Consider the following 27,965-nt stretch of genomic DNA (forward strand, 5'->3'; position numbering starts at 1 on the left):
TCCACAAAAGACTCCTGCCCTAGGTGCCTACCTCTCTTACCCTTCCTGGAGTTAACCCATCTATGTGACTGTATCTGAGACTTTCCCCCCTTTCTATAACTGCCATCCATCACATACTGTTGCTGTTGCAAATTCCTCATCGCTTCTATCTGTCTCGCCAGCTGATCCATTCGATCTGATAAGATTCGCATCCAGCAGCATTTATGGCAGATATAATCCGCAGTAGCCCTTAAACTCTCTTTAAAACCCCACATCTGACAAGAAGTACATATCACTGTAAAGGCCATTTTTGCTCCTTCACAATCTACAAACCCAAAAAATAACACCGTCTTATTCCTCTACAAAATACTGCACCAGGTTGAATTAATAGTTCTGGCTTATATTTTAAGTTTAATCAAGAGACTTCTCTCCAAAAACATATAATCAAGAAAGAACGCACTGTACTCACTAATACAGCCTTTCTCTTGGACAGACTTAAAACAACAATTAACTTATCTGATTCTGTGCTGTGAACTTTGCCCAACAGTTCCTCCAAGACTAGTTGTGAAATTCACTGTTTGTTAATTTTCCCAGATGCACTCTGATGAATTCAAAAACAGCAAAGGCAGTAGCTGTGCAGGTTCTCTCTCTCTCTCTCTCTCTCTCTCCTGCACGGTCCTCATAAAAGAGACCTAAGGGGCAACCTTTTCACTCAGAGGGTGGTACATGTATGGAATGAGCTGCCAGAGGAAGTGGTGGAGGCTGGTACAATTACAACATTTAAAAGGCATCTGGACGGGTATATGAAAAGGAAGGGTCTGGAGGGATATGGGCCGGGTGCTGGCAGGTGGGACTAGATTGGGTTGGGATATCTGGTCGGCATGGATGGGTTGGACTGACGGGTCTGTTTCCATGCTGTACATCTCTATGACTCTAAATAGGTAGTAATGCAGCAGTGAAACTGACTTTACGTTTTCTGGATTAAAGGATGGTTCATTATTATCCAATAATTTATGCTAATGATTCCAATACTAGATTAGGATCTGCTGCAATGATGGAGAAACTTAGTTCCATTCCCTGTCAGGATTGTGCTTCTCATTTGGGTGAGGTACTGGATCATTGTTGATGCTGTGGAATTTTATTCCAGTATAATTCCATAATTGTACAAACAGGTAAAACGGAGTCTACAAGACTAACATTTAAAATTTCAATTTACTGCAATGTAGTTTGACAAGTCATCTTTATTTAGTGAATGCATATTTGTCTGCAGGGATATGTGTTATTCTCTGCTGCATTTGTTTGACCACTTGGTTGTCTTGCTGCTGGTTGCATATACTCAACATCACCGCGCATTGATCTTTGTCGGAGTGTTGTGCTTCACTCTCGCTGTGAATGATTAGTTTGCTGTACATTGGTCTAAGCTGGCTCCTGTTCCTTCCTTTTCATGTTCAGTGAAGACTTTGCATGATCTGGGTAGTTGAAGGTTTTTAGAAACCTTTGATGCTTTGCATATTTTTGTGTTTGAACTTCTAACTTGCACTCTGTGCCCAATGTATAGTTTTGGCAGCCATCTACTTTTCACTCATCATGTGTCTCTCTCATTTTCCTCTGTGTTTGATGAAGAAAGTCCTGCGTCTCAGGGTAGTTAGACAATTGATTAGATTAGATTAGATTCCCTACAGCGTGGAAACAGGCCCTTCGGCCCAACCAGTCCACACCGACCCTCCGAAGAGTAACCCGCCCAGACCTATTTCCCCCTCTGATTAATGCACCTAACACTACGGGCAATTTAGCACGGCCAATTCACCTGACCTGCACATCTTTGGATTGTGGGAGGAAACCAGAGCACCTGGAGGAAACCCATGCAGACACGGGGAGAAAGTGCAAACCCCACACAGACAGTTGCCTGAGGCTGGAATTTAACCTGGGACCCTGGTGCTGTGAGGCAGCAGTGCTAACCACTGAGCCACCGTGCCGCCCGCAACATAATTTGCACTTGCCTTCTGTGCATAAATTGCATGGGGGATGGTAATCCCTTCTCTATTGGTGTTGCATGAAAATGCAGTAATGCAATGTGAAACTCTGGTTATGCTCTCTGATACTTAATGATCATTGATATGATAGCACATACCAGACACTTTGCTAGAGTGTTGAAATGTGTATAGTGGGATCATGATATGATTATGGGTTGCTCCTCACTTAGGAGAAAGTGAGGACTGTAGATGCGGGAGATCACAGTCGACAATGTGGCGCTGGAATCGACGTTTCGAGCACGTGCCCTTCATCAGAAACATCAATTCTCCTGCTCCTCAGTTGCTGCCTGAGCTGCTGTGCTTTTCCAGTGCGCCTTCAAACTGTTTGCCAACATTTTGGACTCTATCTCATCTGAGACACTGAATAAACAGTAAATATTGCTCATTATGTCAATGACAGTCATGTTTGTTGCTTTTCTAACAAAGGAAATACAGAGAAGTATTTTCTCAAGCATCTCAAGCCTTCCAGTTGTCTGTTTGCACGCACTGGCCTTCTGTTCCAGCTCAAGAGTGTGCATTATTCTTTTTAACCCTTTTAACTTTGTAATTAAGGCAAGTTTAGAAATTTCTTTTGGCTTGAAAGAACCAACATGCTAATCCAAAACAAATTATTTCTGATGAAGTGTCACTGAACTCAAAATGTTAACTCTGTTTCACTCTGTGCCAAAGACTTGCTGAGTTTCTTCCTTTTTGTGTAAAAGAAATTACCACTGTTTTCTTGGTGATTAATTGTAGTTAGGTGTAGAAACTGATGCTGCTCAAGTGTGCAAACACTGCCCTGAGATCCTGAGCAATGTGCTTAAATATCAGTCTCAAAATTACATCCCCTGCTCTTGATCTTTCCCACTTTTCAAAGAATACCTTTTATTAAATTTTAAGGAAGTTATGTGATAAATTCAGTTGCCTGGAAATGTGACTGAATTCCAGAATACTTCTGATAGGTTGTACATCACAGTGACAATTACATTTTAAAAGTGCTTATATTTTCAAAAGTACTTCAGAATGTCCAAATGTTATGAAGGGCATGATCTTCATGCAATATTTGTTTTTTTCTTTTCTTCCTAATCTTGTCTTAACATCGATCTTGCAGTTTGTTAAGTTAGTAATCACACAGGATAGTAATTCACTGCCATAGCAAGTTTATGCAGATTCACAATGTTGTTAACAGTGCAGCGCTGTAATCACACTGTAACCTGTACACTGCAATAACACTGCAACCTTCTGTTATTTAACATTTGCTTTAATGTCTTTCAGAATAAAAACATATTTGAAGAATATGTTGAACGAGTATCTCTCAAGATAAAAAATGGACAAATTCATTTGGGTCGAATATATAAATCTGATGCTGGTATTTACACATGTACATTTAAGTTTGTAGAAAACAATATCAAATGGATCGTGACAAGATCATTTACAGTAAAGGTTATAGGTAAGTGAAAGTTTACAATTATCTTGAATTGATTTGTTTTGTGCTTTTTCTGCTCACCTACAGACATTTAATGTGCTCACCAGCTAACATTCCATCATCTCCACTCAAACAACAATCAATATTATGAATTAGCCCTGAGGAGGAAACAGAAAGGGAAGAAATCAGTACATTTTAGAAATCTAATTTCAAGATATGAAAAAAAACTTTCAATTTTTACACAATTCTTCCAATGTTCAGTGCAGAAAGTGTAGTTTCAATGGTTGAAGCTCTGTGATAATTAGTGCAGGGTTTTTTTCATTGTTTAAGCCACAACTAAGCTTGAAGGCAGTTTGATATAACATGCAATATGTTTTTCTTTCATCTTTGAGTTGCAATTAGAAAAGGTTTTCAAAAGCAGAGGAAATAAAAAACCTTTGAGTTGCTTTGTCTCCAATACAGAGAAAGCAAAGACCTCTTAGTTATGAGACACAGACCTATAGTTTATCTGCCTGGTCATCCAGATTATAGTTAAACCATTTCTGGCCAGGATACAGTTTGGAGTCACAGTCAAGAAGAGATTTATAATGATAGAATGAAAATCAATATCCAGGCCAGGATCATGCAGACTGAAACCCAGCTAACAGAATCTTACCACTGTATCATCAGCATTTAGGCATAGGCTTTAATAAATTAGAATTGTAATCCCAGGATACAATTTTGAAACCCTTTTCAAGGCTCCCATCTGACCGAAAAATGAATCTTAGATTTGACCATGGAAGGTAGCATTCAATTTTCTGATGATTCATTTTAATTCTTAATTCTACATCCAATTCTTATTTATTCACTGAACAAGTGAGATTCTGCACCAGGAGCAAAATCTTTGACATTTACCCTCCACTTCCTGTGAATTGGAGTTGAATTAGCAACAAAATAGACAAATATGGTATACAGGATGAAAGTACATTTACCCAAGTTTTTGAACACCTTAAGGACCAAGTAATATTTTTTCGTGCGGTAAATGCAGTTTGCCAAATTTCCAACTCCTCTAAGTGGGTCTTCTGCAAAACATGATGTGGAGGAACTGGTATTGGACTGGGGTGAACAAAGTTAAAAATCTTGCAACACCAGGTTACAGTCCAACAGGTTTATTTGGAAGCATTAACGTTTGGAGTGCTGCTCTTTTGTCAGGTGGTTGTGATGTACCACCTGGTGAAGGAGCAGTGCTCCAAAAGCTAGTGTTTCCAAATAAACCTGTTGGACTGTAACCTGGTGTTGTGTGATTTTTAACTTTCTGCACAACAGCTACTCTGGGCAAGAGTTGTTTCTTTTCCCTGTGTTATTACTGTTTATGTAGGCATGGCGCCTCCATAATACCTGATACAATCAGTCATGTAATTGTAATCCGTCTGCTCCTCAGTCTATCAATGTGGGACTGCCCGTGTATTGGTGTTCTAGTTTATCTACACATGAATAATGATTATACCATGAAAAAAACTCAATTATTTTGAGGATGTGATAAGAATCTATGTAAGTGCAAGTTAATGTTTTCAATGCAGAGTGAACATATGTTTGTGGCTATGTTTGTGGGTCTGAATCATCGGGTTGTGGTTCAACTTTCAACCTTCCTACTTAAGGTTGGGGCATACACCGGGCATAGGTCTTCCAAGCGCTGCCGCTGATGATTTGGGTGAAATAGTCTTGTAAATAGTCTGCTTTTGAAATGACCTCGGCATCATGGCTTACCATTAAACTGGTGTCATAGTCAGTCTGGTTCTACCATTAATTGTAAACACACTGTTTCATTACCAGATGTGTGGATAATCACATCAGGTATAATAAAAGTCATCTAGAAACTCCAGGGGCAGGATTTTATGATCTTTTGGCTAAGTGCAAGTTGCGTCATATATTTTGGAAGAAATTGTGCTATGACGCCTCACAAGTTCTGTTGTTGTTTCTTATCAAACACACCTCATTACCAACCTACCCTGTTCCTGTGGCATCTCTCATGGCCAAGCCCAGCTCTGTCTTACCAGGTGCTGTTCCTGAAACAACTCACTGCTCTCCAATGAATATTCACTGAAACCAGCAGCCCTCATGCCCGCTCTGCACCCGGACTGCCCTTGGCACTGGAGAAGAGCATTGCTAAACCCCATAGGATGGTGCAAAGGGGTCTTTTTTCCCAAGGATCTGCAGAGGATGTCAAACACCCAGATCATGGCAGCCTGGTCTAAGATCACCACCTCGGCCGGTGTCATCTGTAGGCTGAGGAGGAATGGCCAGCAGTGCCATAAGGAGGTCATTGACTTTCTCTGCTCTGCCAGGGTAAGTGCCATACTCTTCTGTTTGTTATGTCACCTTCACTCTGTCTCTGCTCCTGTACACCATACTCCCATCTCCCTCTCCGAATCCCCGCTCCCCCCACCCCCATCCACCCACCAAGTCTCATGCTCTACCACTCTCACTATTTCTGCAACATCTTCCCTCACTCTCAGTCACACACTACCAACCTCCAACATCGTTTACCCTGCATGGCATCTGCACAGTCAACCCACTCACTCCGGACTCCTCAGCACCTTTCAATCCCATGCATCAGCAGTAAAAACTGCATCTCACTCAATTCCTCTCCTTCCCACATGACAGCAGAATGCATCACGTAAGAGAGCAGAGAGTACTCGGGTGGGTGGAGGGGTGCTGAATACAAGGCTGCTCACATCCTACAAGGAGAGACTTCTGACCAATGCAGGAGAAGACTGGAACTGTGGAGATGCTGAAGCACCTATGACCAGCCAACTGAGGAAATACCACCCTCATTCCATGTGACTCTCACTGGCAGGCTTATTAATTGCACCCAATTGCTAGCCACTGACCAGACACCCTCTCTCTCTCTCTCTCTCTCGTGGGTCTTTCGAGTACACCAGCATTTGTGGGCGGCACGGTGGCACAGTGGTTAGCACTGCTGCCTCACAGCGCCTGAGACCCGGGTTCAATTCCCGCCTCAGGCGACTGACTGTGTGGAGTTTGCACGTTCTCCCCGTGTCTGCGTGGGTTTCCTCCAGGTGCTCCGGTTTCCTCCCACAGTCCAAAAGATGTGCAGGGTCAGGTGAATTGGCCATGCTAAATTGCCCGTAGTGTTGGGTAGGGGGTAAATGTAGGGGTATGGGTGGGTTTCGCTTCGGCGGGTCGGTGTGGACTTGTTGGGCCGAAGGGCCTGTTTCTACACTGTAATGTAATCTAATCTAATCTAATCTCTGTCGACTCCATGTTGAAATGGCCAGCAACCCCCGGAAGCCGCCTTCTCGATCTCTGAGGAAGAGAGTGTCAGTCCAGCTCATATGCTGACACCTTGGAGGGAACATTAGTGTCTGAAAGTGTAGGATCACAATCTGGTGAGCAGCTTACTGTGACAGCTCCACAGCTGACTGAGGGAGAAACCCTCCAGGATGCTGGCACTTCATTTAGATAAATGTGAGGGAAAGCAAATCTTAGCAGGACTTATACACTTAGTGGTAAGGTCCTAGGGAGTGTTGCTGAACAAAGAGACCTTGGAGTGCAGGTTTATAGCTCCTTGAAAGTGGAGTTGCAGGTAGATAGGATAGTGAAGGTAACCTAACCAGACCCATTTCCCTCTGAGTAATGCACCTACACTATGGGCAATTTAACATGGCCAATTCACCTGACCTGCATATCTTTGGACCTGTGGGAGGAAACCGGAGCACCTGGAGGAAACCCAAACAGACATGGGTAGAACGTGCAAACTCCACGCAGACAGTCGCCCGAGGCTGGAATCAAATCTGGGACCCTGGTGTTGTGAGGCAGCAGTGCTAACCACTGAGCCACCGTGCCCCTCAGGAAAGATGTTGTGAAACTTGAAAGGGTTCAGAAAAGATTTGCAAGCATGTTGCCAGGGTTGGAGGATTCGAGCTAGAGGGAGAGACTGAACAGGCTGGGATTGCTTTCCCTGGAGCGTCGGAGGTTGAGGGGTGACTTTACAGAGGTTTATAAAATCATGAAGGGCACAGATAGGATAAATAGACAAAGTCTTTTCTGGGGAGCCCAGAACTAGAGGGCATAGGTTTAGGGTGAAAGGGGAAAGATATAAAAGAAACCTAAGGGGCAACTTTTTCACGCAGTGTAACCTAACCAGACCCATTTCCCTCTGAGTAATGCACCTACACTATGGGCAATTTAACTCCTTTACGTGTATGGAATGAGCTGCCAGAGAAAGTGGTGGAGGCTGGTACAATTGCAACATTTAAGAGGCATGTGGATGGGTATATGAATAGGAAGGGCTTGGAGGGATATGGGCCAGGTGCTGGCAGGTGGGAGTAGATTGGGTTGGGATATCTGGTCGGCATGGACGGGTTGAACCGAAGGGTCTGTTTCCGTTTTGTATGTTTCTATGACTCTATAAATCTATGGCTACCAGAGAGACCAGGCACCTACTGAGCCCTGGGCTTCAGAGAACCCTGTTATGTTGGCAATCCGGGACCTTACCCGTGTACATAGGGAGAAACTGGAGCGGCAGACAGGGATATGGGATACACTGGCAGTGCAGTGAGTCATGCCATCAGCTGGTTGCCTCCATGAACAGCCTGGCAGTTCCAGGCCCAGCACCGTCAGGATCTGCTGGAGAGGTGCAGAAACCTGCACTCCATCTGCACCTCGGCCCTCAGGAAAGTGCCAGGAGGGACCCAGTCTGAGGAGAACAACAAATAAAAGCAGAAGTGACTCTTGGGAGCTAATGCTGAGGAGGGTCCAATTGCCTCAGGCACCATCATCCTCAGTGTGTCTGTACCATCCAGACACAATGCCCCCTGGGTAGATCGATGAAGCCTCCAAGACCTAGTATTCATTGTGGAGCAGGACTCCACCCAAGCTGCGGAATCTGGGACAATGCTAAGAGTGACTGTGAAAGAAAACCCTTTGAGGGCACTTTCATGGCAGGGGTAATAGTGCACTTGTTATGAATTATCATGTTTGAATACACTTTATTTGCATTACATCTGTTTCTTAGAGACTGTGTAGCTTTAAATATAAGTGTGCCATCACAATGCCTCACTCCATGTCCACACTGAACGTACCATGGGTCAATGTTTGAGTTGAGAGTCTGCTGTGGAAGCAACATTAACAAGCTATACATGGGGCAAGGGGTTTTGCTGGCACCATTACTCATCATGGTCAACTATTTCTGTTCTTTCCCTGGCTCCTATAGACACCTGCCCACCTTCTTCCTAACCCTTGGCATATGAAGTGACCATACCACATGTGGTCGCATGCTGTCCCTTGTTACCCCTTGAAGCCAGCATACTGCTGACCATGGCAGACTCTCATCCCACATGATCCATTCCCATCCAGTATTGTTGCACATTTCACATTTGTCATCACCTCTCACCCTCAGTCTGTAGCCACCAGTGCAAAAGAATAACCTTGTGAGACTCCTTTCTGAGGACTCCTTTCTAAACCCCCAGCCTCCTTCCCCCCTGGGTTTATGTGGACAGACCCAACAGACAGACTGTGACCCACTCCATTGAGAGATCAGATGAGGCAGATCAAGACAAGCAGAGATCAGACCTCTGACTAGACGCTGTACATCCCCTCAACCATGTTAGCCCAACACCCACCAGACTGACTGTTATGGAGTCATGAGACTGACCATGCAGAGGCATGGTTCCCCTGTCAGAGAACCTCCCCACTGGAGACCGGTCCACGGCCAATCCCATGGAATGGTATAGGAGGCTGGCCCTGGCTTAATGTGTTGTCTCCATGGTTTTCAGTGATGAAAAGTGGGGCAGCCAGAGCACTGAAAACAAGGTTGCCCCAAACCACGGACATTGCCTTGACTGTGGAGACCGTTCGTGCTGAATGAAATAAAACCGCAACATCTGAGAAAATATCCAAAAGCAGCACCAATTTTAGCTCAGGGGATCTCTTTGAGATGCTCCTGAGCCTCTTTGAGAAAGGGCGGAGAGGCCTTCAGAGTACCTGCACAAACAGATTCAGCACAGACTGAAGCATTGTCAAGACTCTTGGCTTGGCTTGGCAAACTTGCGGCCCAGCTTGGTGGACTCTCGGCCCAGCGTGGCAGTCTCTGTCCCGGAATGGGGACATCTCAGTGGCCCAGCATGGCAGTCTCGCAGCCTGGCATGATGGTCTTTCGGCAGTATATGGTGGTCTGTCAGCCCAGTATGGTGGTCTTTCGGCAGTACGTGGCAGTCTCTCGGTCCAGTATGGAGGTCTTTCTGCAGTACGTGGCGGTCTCTTGGCCCGTTGTGGCGTCATAGACTTCCAGTCTCAATGTGATTCCTCGAAGTGCACTCTCACCGTAGCTAAGCACTACAAAAGACTGCAATGTTTGAATTTGCAGCTTTATTTCTTAATTTTCTACCTAAAACTAAGAAGGACAGAAATGTGTAACTTTTAACCTTATTTCAAATGTTTTACACTATAATTATTGTAATGGTTAACTTTCAACTTTGTCAATTCTTTTTACCTTCTTCTTAATATTCTATATCCAGGTACTTGTGTGGCAACGACATTATATACTTTTCACTCTATTCCTGTACTTTTGTACTTGAGTAGACGTGACAATAAAAATCAAACTCAAAAAAATCAAAATCAAATCCCCTAAGAATGTGAAGAAATGGATACGTGCTGCCCACACAGTACACTGCTGACACTGGTACAGTTGTGAGATTGATGTACAGCAAAATGTTCAGCCCCTTGACTGAGGACTGCTGACCAGCAAGGCAAGAGGCCTCATCTTCTAACTCTGCTAATGGGCATGGCAGGGCCAAGCAAGGCAGGACAAGAATGGATATTGAAAGCGTGTTGTTTGGTGCAAAGTGAGTGAGAGCTAAGACAGCAAGCCATGAGATCCAATCTGTGAGCCGGGCACCTGTCCCTCTCCCCATAAGTGGTCCTGCTGCAGCCTTTCAAGGTTTGTTGCTGTCCTCCCTGAGCAGCCTGCAAGTGGATTGGATCAGTGCCAGGATGATCGTGAGGAGTTGGTAAATGCTGTTGCCAATGGCTATGAATGATACATGAGGCGTTAGCCTTGGATCATGCTTTGAGATGCTGTTTGGAGCAAGTGGTGAGCTGAAGTCACCAGGTAGCTGTCATGTTGACTTGTCTCAATGTCTAGTTTGTTGTTGTACCTCTAGTTTAGTTATTGGCTTCACTGCTTCACCCTCCACTCCAAACCCCAAGCAATTCTTGATCCCACCGAATCTTGCTTAATACAAACTGCCTACAGCCCAAATCATCCAAAATGGCATCCAACAATACCAAACTTCCACCTGGCCTCAGCTCTGAGGTTTCTGGATTTGAGGTAGATACCTTTATTAATCTTTTAACCTACAGTGAATTGTTATAAAGTCATACAGTTGTCCAAAAGTTAGAAGCTTCTTATTTTGTGAATCACTGGTGCTTAATTGCTTGATACTGCAGAGTCATCAAGCAAGTAACTTATTTAAACACTATATATCCTGAAGTAATTTAATATGTTTCTGTTCTTTGATTTATACATTATGTTTCCATCTCATTGTACAATGTAATATATTTTATTTAGAGTTGAATGACCCTGAGGCCCACAATTGAAGTTGTCCTATAACATTGGGGGATGTCATGTGTGTAAATGTCATGAGATTACACATTGTGAGGGTGTTTGTCATGTAGTTGAATCCCATATGTTCAAGAGCCCTATATCAAATCTTCAGAAATACACAAAGTTAGAATCCCACACTAAAGATGAAATTTACTTTTACAAATCTTAATGTCTGAAAGTTAAATGAATGGTGGATGCAGGTACAATTACAACTTTTAAAAGATGGATACATGAATAGGAAAGGTTTGGAGAGAGATGGGCCAGGAGCAAGCAGGTGGGACTAGTTTAGTTTAGGATTACACGTTCGGCATGGACTGGTTGAACTGAAGGGTCTGTTTCCATGCTGGATGACTCTATGATTATGATTGAGCATTGGTTGCAAATGATGGTTTGACATTGCTTAAATTTGTTCCTGAAGAAGGGCTTATGCCCGAAACGTCGATTCTCCTGTTCCTTGGATGCTGCCTGACCTGCTGCGCTTTTCCAGCAACACATTTTCAGCTTAAATTTGTTCCCCCTTGTTCCCCTAATGGAAGAATGATGTAAAGTGAGTCAATAAGTGACGCATCATCTTCATACTCTTAGAAGGAAAAATAATGATAAAGGTTGAGTTGAAATTACAAATCAATCTATCATAAATGAAAAGAAAAATGATGCTGAGACATGTTGAAACAAAAATGCAATGTTTTCGGTCAAAAGCTGGAAAGTGTCTTCCCAAATTGAGCAACATTGCTCCTCTCAGAGTCTACCAGAAAGCTGTCCACTTACCTGCCTATGCAATTCAAATCATTATTAACCAGTTTACTGAGCTGTAAAAATAAGATATACTTCACATAAATGTGACTTTGTAGTGCATGTTCTGAATTACATAACTGGTACAGGTGTCTTTTACTTATGTTAATTTATTGTGAAAGATTGCCAAAAGAAGCTCGAACATTAGCCTGTGGAATTTCTTCCCCAGGAAAAAAATATAGTGTGGGCTCTGGAAAGCTCTCTATAGCTTGTTTTTTGTTGGTGAGAAGAATAGAAAATGAAATGTAGAATGTCAGAACCAAATGTTACAACATAGCAAGGCTAAATTGAAGCGTACATTTCGGCTTTGGAGAGGATCTCAGCACTGATGATTTCCATTTCTTTTAGTTTCTGGTAGTTACTGTATTATTGTTAATGCGCTGGTGAATAAGATGAGGCATCTTAAACTGTAACAACCTAAAAACAAAATAACGTAAAACCAACTGTTGGATGATGACATTACAGCACTCGGTATAACAATTTTACAAATGCCATGTGATTATTGATTTCAGCCGATGACACAAGGAGACCTCCAACTGTTATTGATCCTCATCAACTAAAAACAATTGAAGTTGAGCTTGGTAAGTCAGAACAAATTTGGTTTTCTGTGGAAATAAATGTACACAATGCTTCAGATTCTGCAAAACGGCCAGTGGAGGTTACCTTCCGTAATGAACTCACTGATGGGGGAGACAAGTGAATGCACATAACTTTCTGAAATAACCTGACTGGATAGCTACTTTGTGGATGCAGGGTGACACTAACAGGGCGGGTTCAATTCCTGTACCATCTGAACCTCTTTCTGAACCCCTCCGCTTGCCTTAGGTGACCCTCAGGTCACCAACAGTCATCTCTCTCAAATGAGAGAGCAGCTCTACAATCTGGCAAGACTACAGTAACTTCACTACTCCCCAGTGGGCGTGCTGGATCACAGATATCCAACAACCCCACATATTTGTTATCAGTCTGAGTATCAGAAATTGAATGGATTGACTGATTGCTGAACATTGTTGTCCCAAGTTTCTATAGCTATGCAAGTGATGGAGAATCTGATAAGTATGGGTCAGTGATCAGATCTTGGTCCATGGCTGCACTCGATTCTCTCTTTACAAATGAGCAGCTTTGAGGCAAATAGAGATTGAGATTTTATCACTGATATGTGCAAGCTTCATTTAAAAGAATGATTTATGCAAATGTGGCTCATTGCTGGAAATCCCCTATAGGCAGAGTGACTTTCCACTGTGAGGGGAAAGTGAGGACTGCAGATGCTGGAGATCAGAGCTGAAAATGTGTTGCTGGAAAAGCGCAGCAGGTCAGGCAGCATCCAAGGAGCAGGAGAATCGACGTTTCGGGCATGAGCCCTTCTTCAGGAATCAGGAAAGTGTGTCCACATGGCTAAGATAAAAGGTAGGGAGGAGGGACTTGGGGGAGGGACGTTGGAAATGCGATAGGTGGAAGGAGGTCAAGGTGAGGGTGATAGGCCGGAGTGGGGGTGGAAGCAGAGAGGTCAGGAAGAAGATTGCAGGTTAGGAAGGCGGTGCCAAGGAACCCTCCAACCACAAGTGGAGGAGTCCCTCCTCCCTACCTTTTATCTTAGCCTGCTGGACACACTTTCCTCATTCCTGAAGAAGGGCTCATGCCCGAAACGTCGATTCTTCTGCTCCCTTGGATGCTGCCTGACCTGCTGCGCTTTTCCAGCAACACATTTTCAGCTCTGACTTTCCACTGTACATTGCTTTGCCATTTCACATGGGTGCTACTGGGATCTTGAGACTTTAACTGCTGAAATTAGCCTCTAAATGCTGGATGCATATTATGGCCATCGAAAAGCTGGTTTTACCTACTCTGTATTGTGATACTTTGCCCAATGCATTTGTTGTTTTTTACTTACGTTTTCCTTTAAAACATTTTCAGTTGCTATGAATATTTAAAAGACACTAAAAATATACTATGCATTGGCATTCCTAAATAGGTTTTGAAAATGCTGTGTACTGTAAATAAGGAAGAGTTTCTGATGAGCTAACAAATTGTACATTTGTATTAAATGAATGATAGATGCTATATTACAATCACATCATAACACACACCATTGACTGTTAACTAAGAAGCAAACATTATGGCTTTGTTGTGGTATTCCTTGATGTTTGAAGAATATGAAATTCTGGAAGGGTTAGCCAAATTAGAGAACAAAGCTATCCTTTGCATCCATTGTTTCTGATCGCAATGAGAATGCCCCTAGTTGCCGATGAATGCCTCAGCCTGAAAACCTCAATGTCTGCATGTCCTACATCTGGATGTGAGAGATCATGAGATAATAAGAAATAGATTCTATTCAGATCTACAAGACTGCAACACCATGGCTGATCTGACTGCAGTCTTAACTCCATTTTCCTGCTGGCCCCCATTAACCTGGCTACTGTATAGGCCAAACACCTGTACAACTTAGCCTTAACTGCATTCAGTGACCAGCTTCCACTGCTCTCTAGGGAAGAAAATTAACAACCCTCTGAGAGAAAGAATTCTTTCTCATCTCAAGTCTTAAATGTGAACTCTCTTATTTTAAAAATCATGACCCTAGGTCTAGACCTACCCTGCAAGCCCCTCAGAATGTACTATATTTCAATAAGATCGCCTCTCATTCTTCTAAACTCCAGTGCATATGGGCCCAATCATCTCAATTTTTCTTCAGAAGGCAACCCCTTTCTGTTCGGAATCAGCCTAGTGAACCTTTGCCAAACTGTTTCTAGTGCAAGTACATCCCTTCTTAAATAAGGAGACTAAACAGCACATAATCATGTAGCTGCAGAGTCACCTGTGCCCTGTGAAGTAGTAGCAAATATTTCCTATTTTTGGGCTCCATCTTCCTTGCAAAAAAGCCAGAGAGGTGGACTGTAGAGCTTTGAGGAGACCAGAGAATACTTGAAAAAGTAAGATACTTGATGTGTTATTTCACAATTTAGATTTTGACATCCTTGATGGAAGTTGCAAGAAATGTGTGCAACAGTAAGGAATGCAATTATCTTCCCTCCAAAATATCAGTTCACATCTTCCTTATTTACAACCAGATGCAAGAGACTCGGATGACTTGAAAACCTCAATCCTCAATGTGATCTGTGCCTGCGTTGTTAAAAGAAACTAATACAGGGCCTCGAATTGGTAGATTCCTCCTTTACTACAACAGTATCATTAGTTATTAAGAATTAAGGGGAATATTGATGCATCCTCATCATAACTTCCCTTTTTGTGGTTGGAGCTACCGTCTTTGCAAATTTTTCTTTGCGTAGTCAAGTGTGATGTAAGCCAAATTAATGAGGTTTTCCGGTGTGGACAATCTATTTAAATTAGATTTCCCATTGAGAAATGGAGGCAGTCTGTGTGCTGCATTACATGTATAAGTCAGCCCTTTCAATGAACAAGATCAACCCTAATAATTGAGAAAAATCAGGCAGGTTCAAGGTGACATGAATTAATTGAATGCTTTTCACTAGATATGCTATTGCTAACAATTTACACATTTAATTTTAGGACAATCTGTACAGTTAATGTGCAAAGTTTATTTTGGTTTTGCAAGAAAATTTAATCCGGTGATCAAATGGCTAATAAATGGCAAAGATGTGACAGAAAATATGAAACTCCAACAGGGTGAAGTCCAGTGAGTATTAGCTTCTGGGACAACGTTTTGATTACCTGTATCATGAGTCTTTGCTAAAACTGCAATTAATTATGCTTGTCTTTGTCCACCTAGATTTAGCTCTTAAAGCCAGAGATTTCAGGAGAAAAATCAATAAAAGTGCATCAAGTTGTTAGGGAATTGCAATGTGTGGTTAATTTATGCTGGTTAATTGTGATGCAATTAGACATTATACTGTCTGTTTTTTATACTGACAATCTTGGGTAACTTTTCCCAATGCCCAGGGGAGACCAGCATCTTATTGTTTTTTAATGCAGGAACAGCACATTCAGGAAAGCCTTCAAAACCTTAAAAACGTCAACTTTTATTCAGCAACAGCAAAAGTGAACAATAAGAAACAAACTGAAGCTGCGCACTTGTGTCTTGAAATAGAAACTGACTGTTTTGCTTCCAACAACCAACAAGTCAATAAATGATGATATGGAGATGCCGGTGTTGGACTGGGGTTGTCAAAGTTAAAAATCACACGACACCAGGTTATAGTCCAACAGGTTTATTTGGAAGTACAAGCTTTCACAGCGCTCTGAAAGCTTGTACTCACAAATAAGCCTGTTGGACTATAACTTGGTGTCATGGGATTTTTAAATTTGTAAATAAATGATCACTGCACCTAGCTGTCATCCACTGAACCCATTAAGTCCTTTCTGGCTTTTAACATTGAACACTGCTGTGCTTTGTCACACAGAAGGTTGCTCCTGTTTACCTTAATCTTTGAAGTCCTTAACATTGCGTCTCTGCCTGTTCCAGTTATGTGTAACACAGCATGCTAGAATCATGTAGCATACTCTGTCTGGAATGTGGACCTATCCAAGCATTTGAATCTTCTGGTCAGCAGGCCCATGGTCTGCTCCAAGATGGCTCTAGGTGAAGAATGGGCCGCATTGTATCTACATTCAGGCTGTGGTCATGTTACGGAGTCATCAGCCTTGGTTAGCCCTTGAATAGCTCTTGTTCTCCCAATAACAATCCTTGTAAGGCACACAGCCCTGGACATGCTGCAGGAACCTGGAAATTCTCAATAATAGGCATCATGTAAGATTATGGGGTGTCTATCCCAGACTATGTAATGACTAGAGACAACTTGCGCATTAATGAAAGCAGCTCTCTTCTATTGATGAACTCAGCTGCATTATAAAATGGATCTCATGTCACACCTGTGTACAATATATTGTACTCTACACCTGGGGAAGTCAAGTACATTGCTGAATCCTACTGCCTGGGCTGCAGTATTGTCTTTGTCACTGGGAAATGAGATGAAGTGCTGTGATCTGGCACAAAGTGCATCAATAACAGCCTTGGTGTATTTTTGTGTTGAGGATTGAAAATTCTCACACAGGAACTAGTTGCATAAAATATAGTGCGGCTGTTGCCATGATGGCCACTAGTATAGGATGGTCACCCAACTCTTCCTGTTGTAGCTCCCATTCAGCAGCTGGTATTGGTTCTGTGGCCATGTCGTGGAACATCAGCAGTCTGTAGCCCATGTGCCTTGTTCCTCTGGAGAAAGTGGCATCAAGGACGACAGACTCTGGTGGACCTCCTGGACTTCCTCCGCATCCTAAGGGGACCTTCAGCTGCAGACTCCTCAGGCACAGGTTTTCCAGTATCTGCTGGAGATTGCTCATGGTCCTGGGCTTTCTGCTCCTGCTCTGTTTCTACGCATCTTTGTTGAAGCACAACAACAATGACAACAACAATGCTTTGGCTGGATCCTTCAGTCACAGTTGCAACGAACCTTGTCAGAAGTAGAGCAGGCCCTTGGTCAGAATGGCCAGTCAGCATTTATATCACTCACACACGATGGTTAGCCTATACCTCTGTCCAGTGGGACATGGAACAATCTGACAAGGAAGGCCAAAGAATGATGCTACTGGAACTTTGATGTAGGACTTCATTCCAATGAATGCAGCATCAGTCATGTCACAAAGAGACATTAGGAGACTGCAGATGTTGCATGAGTACTAAGACCTTATCTTGGTCCCACGCCACCCAAAGATGGCATCATTGCATATGCGGGCATGTCGGAGAATATTTACAATTCAAGATGAAAAGGAATCAGTTCCGTGGCCCGGTGCAGCCAATGTGATATCGCAGTCTCTTTGCGCTTTGCGGTCTACAGGTACCAACTGTGGTTGCCTGTGGTTACTCTGTTTTTCAGAGATGACCCACTTTGATTCTGTGATGACGAATAACAAGATCAAGATTGCTAATGACCAGCTTTTGCACTGTTTTACCCACTAAGTGTTTGACATGCTCAATGCTTAATATAAATGACTTCACTGCTGTGTGAAAGCTTCCCTTGAAGGATCTCCCAACACTCACTCGTGGAGCTGTTGTGCTGACACAGCACTAACTCCACCCACTCCCGGTGTGGGCACTACCATTTTTGATTTGCTGTGCACATTTTGAAATCAAATGAATATGGAGGCAATGCAGGTCTCACTTGGCACAACCCTCAGGTTCAGCTTGGTTAACCAAGGCCCTGTTCACCCCCAAATCTGCATGTCCCTTTCTGCCTTGCAGTTCCTACACAGTACCTAGACAGCCCATCAGTCCTGATCCTCTCCTACTCACTATCTGGGATTACATCAGGAGCTCTCATGAATAGAAAGCTGCACCATTACTGTGTTGTCATGCCAACGATTGTGCAGCACATGGTTGAAGCCGTGGTGATAGTGATCACTGATAATCCCCATTCTGTAGTATCCCATGTCCTGCAGCATAATCTCCCTATTCTTATATTTTGAATTTCTGCCGACAACAGTCTTCACCTCTATGTATCTCCTCTGTATCCCCTTTGTATTCTTTGCCCCTCTGTATTCCCTCTGTACCCTTCTGTATTCTTTGCCCCTCGGTATTTGGCCTCGATGGGCTACATCTTAAGAGTTCTGAGGGAGGTGGCTGAAGAAATAGCAGAGGCGTTGGTTGTGATCTTTCAAAAGTCACTGGAGTCAGGGAAAGTCCTGTTGTAACCCCCTTGTTCAAGAAAGGATCAAGACGAAAAAAGGAAAATTATAGGCTGATTAGCTTAACCTCGGTTGTTGGTAAAACTCTAGAATCCATTGTTCAGGAAGAGATTTCTAAATTATTGAAAGTGCAGGGTCGGATTAGAATAAGTCAACATGGATTTAGTAAGGGGAGGTCGTGCCTGACAAACTTGTTAGAATTCTTTGAAGAGGTAACAAGTAAGTTAGATCAAGGAAACCCGTTGGACGTTATCTACCTCGACTTCCAAAAGGTCTTTGATAAGGTGCCTCATGGGAGGCTGCTGAGTAAGGTGAGGGCCCATGGTGTTCAAGGTGAGCTACTGGCATGGATTGAGGATTGGCTGTCTGACAGAAGGCAGAGAGTTGGGATAACTGGTGGCAGAATGGCAACCGGTGACAAGTGGTGTCCCACAGGGTTCAGTGTTGGGGCCGCAGTTGTTCACTTTATAAATTAATGATCTGGATGAAGAGACTTGGAGCATTCTGGTGAAGTTTGTCGATGATACGAAGTTAGGTGGACAGGCAGGTAGTTCTGAGGAGGTGGGGAGGCTGCAGAAAGATTTAGACAGTTTAGGAGAGTGGTCCATGAAATGGTTGATGAAATTCAACGTGAGCAAATACAAGGTCTTGCTCTTTGGAAAAATGAATACAGGCATGGACTATTTTCTAAATGGTGAGAAAATTCATAAAACCAACGTATAAAGGGATCTGGGAGTACTAGTCCAGGATTCTCTAAAGGTGTGAGAGTGGTGGGTCTGTGGAATTCATTGCCATGGAGCGCAGTGGAGGCCAGGATGTTAAATGTCTTCAAGGCAGAGATTGATAAATTCTTGATCTCACAAGGAATTAAGGGCTATGGGGAGAGTGCGGGTAATTGGAGTTGAAATACTCATCAGCCATGATTAAGTGGTGGAGTGATCTTGATGGGCCAAATTGCCTTACTTCCACTCCTATGTCTTATGGCCTTATGTCTTATCCAGCATGCCCATTCCAATTCCCAGCACTGACCTCCCTAACTTCTCCAAGGCAGCATTGTGTCCTGATATCCCATCTTGACTTTCAGTGAGCTGACTCCTCACCCCACAGGACTGACCGTGGGCCAGCCCCTGACTGACTTGGATGGATGAACCAGCTAAAGAATGACCAATCCCCTGACTAATCACTGTGCAGCTCTCTGACTGACTTATGAACCATGGGTCGCCTGACTGTTTGTAGTCACCTGCAGGACTGACCATAGCCCATTCCTCAGAGTTCTATGGACCCCCTGACTGTGTTCACTCTAAGCCATCAGTTAACATGTGTAATCTCTTAGACTGAGATCAGCCAATGTCTTTCATTTACTCCAACAAGAAAAAACTGACCAATGGAAGCCCCACCTTGACTTGAGATATGGCCATTTAGTTGACGCACATGCAATGTGTTTGCTGCCTGGGCTGCTGGCAGATGGTGTAGATATGAGATCGATGTAGCACAGTGCTGAACTGCAAATTATCCAGCACCTTGACTGATCACTGCTGAAAATCAGGAGAAGCTGCCTGGGTTTGTGATTATGCTAAGCAGCATGGAAAAACAGACATACTGTGATCTTTAATCACTAGCTTACTGCAAAGGCGAGGCAAGACAGGACTGTGAACATTAAAGTAGGCACAAAGTAAGTGCCAAGAGAATCAATGAGCAGTGCTGAGATGTGTCCTGATCCAATCCATGAGAAGGTACCTGTCCCACTGCACAAAATGAGCTGGCAGCAGCATTGCAGCAGAACCAGATGGCAAGGGGTTCAGAGATGTGCCATGATGATGCGTGATGGATGAATATAGAATAACATGGCTGGGATTGTGTGTGTAATCACTGACCGTGGAGTGTGCCCTGAATTGTTAAGACCATAAGACATAGGAGCTGATGTAGGTAGTCCAAAGGAAGTTTATTAGCTTGATCTCAGGTATGGAAGGATTGGCTTATAACAATAGGTTGAGTCATTTGGGCCTGTACTCATTGGAGTTTAGCAGAATGAGAAATTAGCTTATTAGAGTACATAAAATCCTTAGGGGTAAAGAGGGAGAGATCCAAAGAAGGGTCACTGGACCTGAAACATTAACTCTGCCTTCTCTCCAAAGACTCTACCAAACTTGCTGGGTTTCTCCACCAATTTCTGTTTTTGATTCAGACTTCTAACATCAGCAGTTCCTTGCTCTATTTATTATAGACAGGGAGAGGTTATTTTACCCTTGTTGGAGAATGTAAGAACAGAAAGCATAATCTCAGAGTAAGGATGGTTTTGTGCATGGGAAATTGTGCCTCACTAATTTGATCGAGTTTTTTGAGGAGGTGATAAAGATGATTGATGAGGGAAATGCGTTGATATTGTCTACATGGACTTCAGTAAAGCCTTTGACAAGGTTCCTCATGGCAGACTGGTACAAAAGATGAAGCCACATGGTATCAGGGTGAGCTGGCAGAATGGATACAGAACTGGCTTAGTCATAGGAGACAGAGGGTAGCTGTGGAAGGATGCTTTTCAGGATGGGGGATTGTTACTAGTGGTGTTCCACAGGGATCAGTGAGGGGCCTCTCCTGATCATGATCTAGATGAATGATTTGGAAGAAAATGTGTTTGGTCTAAGTTTGCAGATGATACAAAGATTGAGGGAGTTATGGATAGTGAGGAGGATTGTCAGAGGATATAACAGGAAATAGGTCAGTTGGAGGCATGGGCAGAAAAATGGCAGGTGGAGTTTAATCCAGACAAATGTGAGGTGATGCATCCTTCCACAGCTACCCTCTGTCTCCTATGACTAAGCCAGTTCTGTATCCATTCTGCCAGCTCACCCTGATACCATGTGACTTCACCTTTTGTACCAGTCTGCCATGAGGAACCTTGTCAAAGGCTTTACTGAAGCCCATGTAGACAATATCAATGCTTTTCCCTCATCAATCATCTTTATCACCTCCTCAAAAAACTCGATCAAGTTAGTGAGGTCAAGTACAGGTGGAAATTGTGTAGTAAATGGCAGAATTCTTTGGAGTATCGAAATGCAGAGGGATCTGGGTGTGCAAGTCCACAGATCACTGAAAGTGCTTGTGCAGTTAGGTAAGGTAGTGAAAAACGCCTATGGCATGCTTGCCTTCATTGGAAGGGGCATTGAGCATAAGGCTAGACAAATTATGTTGCAGCTTCATAGAACTTCAGTTACGCCACAGTTAGAATATTGCATATAGTTCTGGTCACCACACTACCAAAAGAATGTGGATGCTTTGGAAAGGGTACAGAAAAGGTGTACTAGGATGTTGCCTTTTAGCTATGAAGAAGGGTTGGATAGACTGGGTTTGTTTTCACTGGAAAGCAGGAGATTGAAAGGCAATCTGATAGAAGTTTATAAGATTGTGAATGGCATGGATATAGTGGATAGTATCAGGCTTTTTCCCAGGATGGAGGGGTCAGTTACTAGGGGACACAGGTTCAAAGTGTGAGGGCAGAATTTTAAAAGAGATACTTGAGACAAGATTTTCACACAAAGTGTGGTGAGTGCCTGAAACACATTGTCAGAGGAGGTATTGGAAACAGACACAATAGCAGCATTCAATAACACCTGGACAAATACATAAATAGGAAGGGAATAGAGGGATACAGATCCTGTAAGTGAAGACGGTTTTAGTATGGAAGGGCAAAATATGTCAGTGCAGGCATGGAGGACCAAAGGCCTATTCCTGGGCTGTATTGTTCTTTGATTCACCCTTTTATGACAGAGATGAAGATAAATGTTTTTATTTTCTCAGACAATGGTGAATCTGTGGACTTTATCACACAGGGCTGTTTAGGACGGTCGTCAGGTATATTCAATGCTGAGAGACAAATTTTTAAACAGCAAAGAATTAAAGGATTATGGAAAGTGGAGTTGACGATTATCAGATCAACAATGATTTCATTGAATAACAGACCAGACTCAGTAGACCACTTTTGCTCCTCTACCTTATGAAACATCTACTTACCTCTATGTTAAAATTTGAATTCCTAAAATGATAATTAGTTATATGCCTTTATTACGAAAAGAATATGGAGAGGAAATATTTCACCAGGAAAAGGAAATTCCTGTCTAGATTAGGAAAGGTGACAACCTAGTGATATTATTGCTAGACTAATAATCTAGAACCCCATGTGATATTCTTGGGGTGGGGTTTGAATCTCTCCATGACTGATTGTAGAATTTGAATTCAATAAAAACCTGAAATTAAGAGTCTAATGATGACCGTGAAACCATTTCTGATTGTCAGGAAAAACAACCCATCATTTATGTCCTTTAGGGAAGGAAACTGCTGTCCATACATGGTCTGGCCTACATGTGACTCCAGACCCACAGAAATATGATTGACTCTCAACTGCTCTCTGGGATGTAAATGAAAGTAGGAGGAGTTTTGCAATATCATTGGAATGGATTCCTTAATTCATTATGATCTGCTGTGTCCTGCAGAACCTGAGCATTCTGAGAGTACAGGCTTTGTCACCAGGCAGGCGGTGAGAGTTCAGGAACTGGAAAAGGAAGAAACAGAGAAAGAGCAGAGGCAGCCAACACACTGTCTTTCTGTTTGGACTGTCCATGATCATTTCAGTCAACTGAGGTTTCACTGAAGACAACCCAAAAAACTCATTGTACTACAGTTCCACACATTGCATCATGGTTGTGTGTGGTATCATTGAGTTGGTCACCATTTGCACACTGAGAAAGAAAATGGGCTTCAAACTCTGAAAATTTCTCTACCAAATTAGTACCAAAGTCTTCCATGCTTCTTGTTGGTGACAGAAACTTTCTAGCTGGCTTACCAATGCACCAAGTACTGTTCAGGCCCATTTGTCACCTTATGTAAGCTATCCCAGAACCCATTGGCAAACTTACTCCCCAGATACAGAGTAGAGTTGGGACAAGGGAAAGATGGGAATGCAGTTGGTGCATATTACACCATCCGCAGCTTGTATGTTAGAGAACACTTTGGATGAATGGAAACTTAGATGTGACAAGGTCATTTAGGTAGTAACATGCCATCATTTCCAATAGTTGCAGTCCCTTACTAGCTACAGCCTTAGTCATGGCTGCTCCAATGAGAGCAACTTGTCTCTTCAATGGGGATGAGAACAAGTAGTCATGCTTTTCCTTAGTAGTTAGACACTGCGATCCCTAGTTCTGCACCACCTTGTCCTGCAAGATCAGGGTAAGTGTGTCAGCGAATGTTGTACAACGTTTGTGGGTGATGTGTCTGTTATGGTTTGCTCCAGTACTAGATATTAGTAATAACACGTTATTAGTAATAGGTAGATGAGTTTGAGATATAAACTGCAGATGTGAAAAAAGCCTACTACTGTTCTGCCTGCGGGTAATTTAATTTTTTTTCACAGAATGTGGGTGTACCATGCTAATGATCTGCTCAATGATGTTTTGTGTAGCAGGATAGCTCTCATTGCACTCATGGTGCCCACTCATGTTTTGGCAGTACAGTCATGATACAGGCCAATAAGTGAATAGTCCTTGGTATCTAGGAGCCACCCTCTTATTTGATGTGGTGGCTGGAAGACTGAGAGACCAACAGATAGGCATGGAATAAGCACCCCTTGTTTGCCGCAGAATAGCAAGTATATGCTGACATGATGTGCTGAGCGTGGTAGAACTGCTCTCAGATGACCATAGCTTGATAAAACCACCTGTTAAGAGTTCTCCTTTCTCATCTCCTCCCTTAGAGAGCAGTTTGTCTATCTCTCTGTGTCTCCTCTCTTTGTATTCCCTCTTACTCTTCAGGTCAATGCAGAATGAAACAACAGCTAGAAGCACGTAGCTAGGAGGATGTAGTCTGAACAGAAGCTGTCAGGTCAAACCAAAGAGTTTCCAATATGCAGCAGCACTGTCAATATTAACAACTTTAAGCAAATCTGCAAACCGCAAAGCACTTTTATTCGAACAGAAGTTAACCCAAGAGCAATCAATGACGCTTCTTACTATTACTGTTGGGGTTAGGGAGAGAGGCACTTCCTGTTGTTGAATACATGATCAGCTGTGCATGCTTAAGAAAAGGCATTCACAGCAGCATTGAGGTTGGAATTGGCAGTCGCAATATCAAAACAGCATTATATGCAGAGCTGCCTAACCTGCATACTTCCACTGAATACTTGCTACTGACCTAGCAAAAATGCTGTCCTGCAGGGGCTGCACTGCAATTGTGCATGTGAAGCATGAATGCCATTTTAGAACCAAAGAGTACTGCACCGAAAACATTGTGGGCACTAACAGGTCAAATTTTGTTGCCCTCATTTTTGAGTTATCTGCAAATCAAATTGACCTCCTGATATTCCACACTTTTCATAGAAAAACAACATCAATTATTTTTAACATACTTAGAAATAAAATGGTGATTACACTTTTCCTCATCATAAAAGATTAACATCTGTTCTGAGTACATAGTCAATCTTTGACAATGATAAGGAGCCTTTGATCAAAAATTATACTTTTTTCGCTGAAGATTTCAACTCAGTTAAGTTGATTCACTTACTCAGGGTTAAAGTTGAGTCTGTTAGTTCTGGACAATTTCACAATTTCACACTTTAGGCACAAATCGTGTTGCATCAGAAACTCAAATGTTGAGATATTCCTGTAATCAGTCTGTCTATTTCTGACTGTAGATTGTTGGATGAAAAAAAGCTGGTATGCTTACATCATTTTAAATTTAATGGGTTAGATCTTGTAGGCATCAGTGTAGCATAGACTATGGTATAATGTGCGGCAGAATTGAGCAACAAGTGCAACATCATAACAATCTCACTCCATTGTTTACCCTTTTCACAAGCAACCTGGTGAGATTCCGATAATTGAGATTTAATGCTTGTTAACAGCATAACGTGTTTCATTAAAATTCAACCAACCATCTTACCAAACGCGCCACACCAGCTTGACATCCAGAAAATGTGACAAGGGAAGCAAAGCGTGTATCCAACAAATTCACTGCCTGTTCCATCTGACCTCCATGGTGTCTGTGACTAGACCACAGCTCAGGGCATGATCACTGGGCACCAGGGTCATGCAGCACTCTTCCAGTGGACATTGGCATCTGCCATTTGACAACCCATTGTGACCAGCCTGGTACTTCTCTGATGCATTGGCAGTGTATTCCGGAAGCACAGATTTGTATTGAGGAGCACCTCAGTACTGAAAACCTGCAACAGGAAACTGCACCAAGCATATGCTCCCAGCGCAAAGACCAGATTAGGCTGTGTCTCAGGGATGCTTGCTTGTTCTCTCAGTGCTCACTCACTTAGCACCTACCTGCATCATCACAGCATTCCTACCTTGCCTTGCACAATTTATGCAGTCATGAGAACAGGCATTTGCCTTGCTGCTAAGCAGTCCTCAGTCTAGGGGGCATTCAAGTTGCTGTACATCAATGGGCTGTGCCATTTCATGGCTGCACCATATGTCAGCAGCTCACTTGGCAAACACACTGCATGGACAGCAAACAACCAGCCATCTCTCAAAGCCCTAGGAGAGTCACCTCTACCGAAATCCACGGGAATCTCCAATTAGTCAGAGATTCCCACATATTAAATCAAGGGCAGTCTCCAATATGAATTGGTCATTTTAAGGCATTCCGTGGGACTAGGCCTCGACGAGTTAGCCTTTGGGATTCTGACTGCATGCTTTGGGTAAAGGCACAGAACAATCATGAAGGGGGCAGCAGGATTTGCAAGGGTGGGATAAAGTAAGGCATGACAGGGAAATGGATAATGCAGGAGGGGATGGTCATCAATGGTCACGAGCAACCTGCTTTCAAAGGGGTGGTAGAAAGTGAATAAATACACCAAGCACGGTCACCTTATACCAGGGGCTAGGTGGGAAAGATAGGCTGGTGTAGGCATGAAGCAGATGGGTTGGGTGGGGACTTGGGGAAGTGTAAGGCTTTTGGGGTTTACACGACGGGTTACATTAAGTTGTTTTGTGAATGGTACGCTGTAAATGGGATAGAAAACAGATATGAGGGATTTGGTAGGAAATTATTAGATTAGAGCCCCTACAGTGTGGAAACATGTCCTTTGGCCCAACCAGTCCACACCGAACCTCCAAAGAGTAACCTACACAGTCCCATTTCCCTCTGACTAATGCACCTAACACTACAGGCAATTTAGCATGACCAATTCATCTGACCTGCACATCTTTGGGCTGTGGGAGGTAACCAGAGCACCCAGAGGAAACCCACTCAGACACGGGGAGAATGTGCAAACTCCACACAGACAGTTGCCCGAGGCTAGAATCGAACGTGGGACGCTGGTGCTGTGAGGCAGCAGAGCTAACCACTGAGCCACCATGCCGCCCTAATGAGGTAACTCAGTAAGATAGGGTGTAACCTTTCATTGTGGCAAAAGAAAATCCACCCAAAAAATTCAAGCAACTCAGATTTAGCCAATGTGTTGATTTTAGTCAAAAATGCCTGAACTTTTATGAGGCAAGTTGGGTCACTGATGATGGGTTGAGGAATGCCAGACCCAAACCTTCATTGATAGTAGTAAGTGGACCAGCTTGGTAATTTTATCAAAGGCAGCCTGAAGAGCTGCTGTCCCAGTGAGGATGCTTGGTGAGTTCCTGAGCCGTTCAGCCCAAAAAAGGCCAGCAGTTCTATCACTACAGCAGCACATGCTGGAGTTGCACTTACATAACCAGTCACAGCATCAGGCAAACTGCAGTATAGGCAAGTAATGTTTGTCTGTATTCATTTTGGAGTACACAAGTGATATGGTACACACAAAAACAATAGCAGAAAAACCTATTCCTTTGAGTCTTGTTGGTAATCAAATCACATTTCCCCTTACTCATTGTGAGAACAACTGACGGAGGTCATACTTAAAATTGATTGTTAGTGAAATTCTGCTCTGCATTAACACTAATTGAGGAGAATATTCTTATGTTTTTCTTATAAATACTTTTTTAAAAACAAAAACATCAGTTATTTAAAATAAAAAGTTGCTTAAAATAGTTTCCAAAGCAATTTAATATAGTGGTGTGATTTCAGCATATTATGTTAAAGTTAATTAACCCTGTTTAGATTTTAGAGTTAAAAATCAAACATCACCAGGTTATAGTCCAACAGGTTTAATTGGAAGCACACTAGCTTTCAGAGCGATGCTCCTTCATCAGGTGATAGTGGAGGGCTCGATTGTAACACAGAATTTATAGCAAAAATTTGCAGTGTAATGTAACTGAAATTATACATTGAAAAATTGATTGTCTGTTAAGCCTTTCATCTGTTAGAATACAATGATAGTTTCACTTTTTTCATGTGTAAATCACAAAATCTTTTTTTTAAAGTTGCATTCTTGGGTTAGCTGTTAACAATGGTGATAGCTAGACAATATGTTGAAGGTGTTAGCCCCCTGTGTTCTCTGTCTATGACCTGATGTTTAGATTGATTCCAATCTAAAAAGTGAGATAACAGAGTTTTACAT

At 42.8% G+C, this 27,965-nt stretch overlaps 1 protein-coding gene across 2 annotated transcripts in view; it reads left to right on the forward strand.

Annotated features, from left to right (window-relative positions):
- The window catches only part of LOC122550655 (interleukin-18 receptor accessory protein-like), an 84,404-nt gene that overhangs the window by 16,537 nt on the left and 39,902 nt on the right, over positions 1-27,965 (forward strand). For both annotated transcript variants that reach the window (XM_043691733.1, XM_043691734.1), the window contains exons 5-7: positions 3,267-3,441; positions 12,328-12,396; positions 15,341-15,467. In XM_043691733.1, the coding sequence (XP_043547668.1) occupies positions 3,267-3,441; positions 12,328-12,396; positions 15,341-15,467 (371 nt within the window). The remainder of the gene's footprint in view (positions 1-3,266; positions 3,442-12,327; positions 12,397-15,340; positions 15,468-27,965) is intronic.

Source organism: Chiloscyllium plagiosum, chromosome 6, assembly GCF_004010195.1.
Source record: "Chiloscyllium plagiosum isolate BGI_BamShark_2017 chromosome 6, ASM401019v2, whole genome shotgun sequence".
Classification (NCBI taxonomy): Eukaryota; Metazoa; Chordata; class Chondrichthyes; order Orectolobiformes; family Hemiscylliidae; genus Chiloscyllium; species Chiloscyllium plagiosum.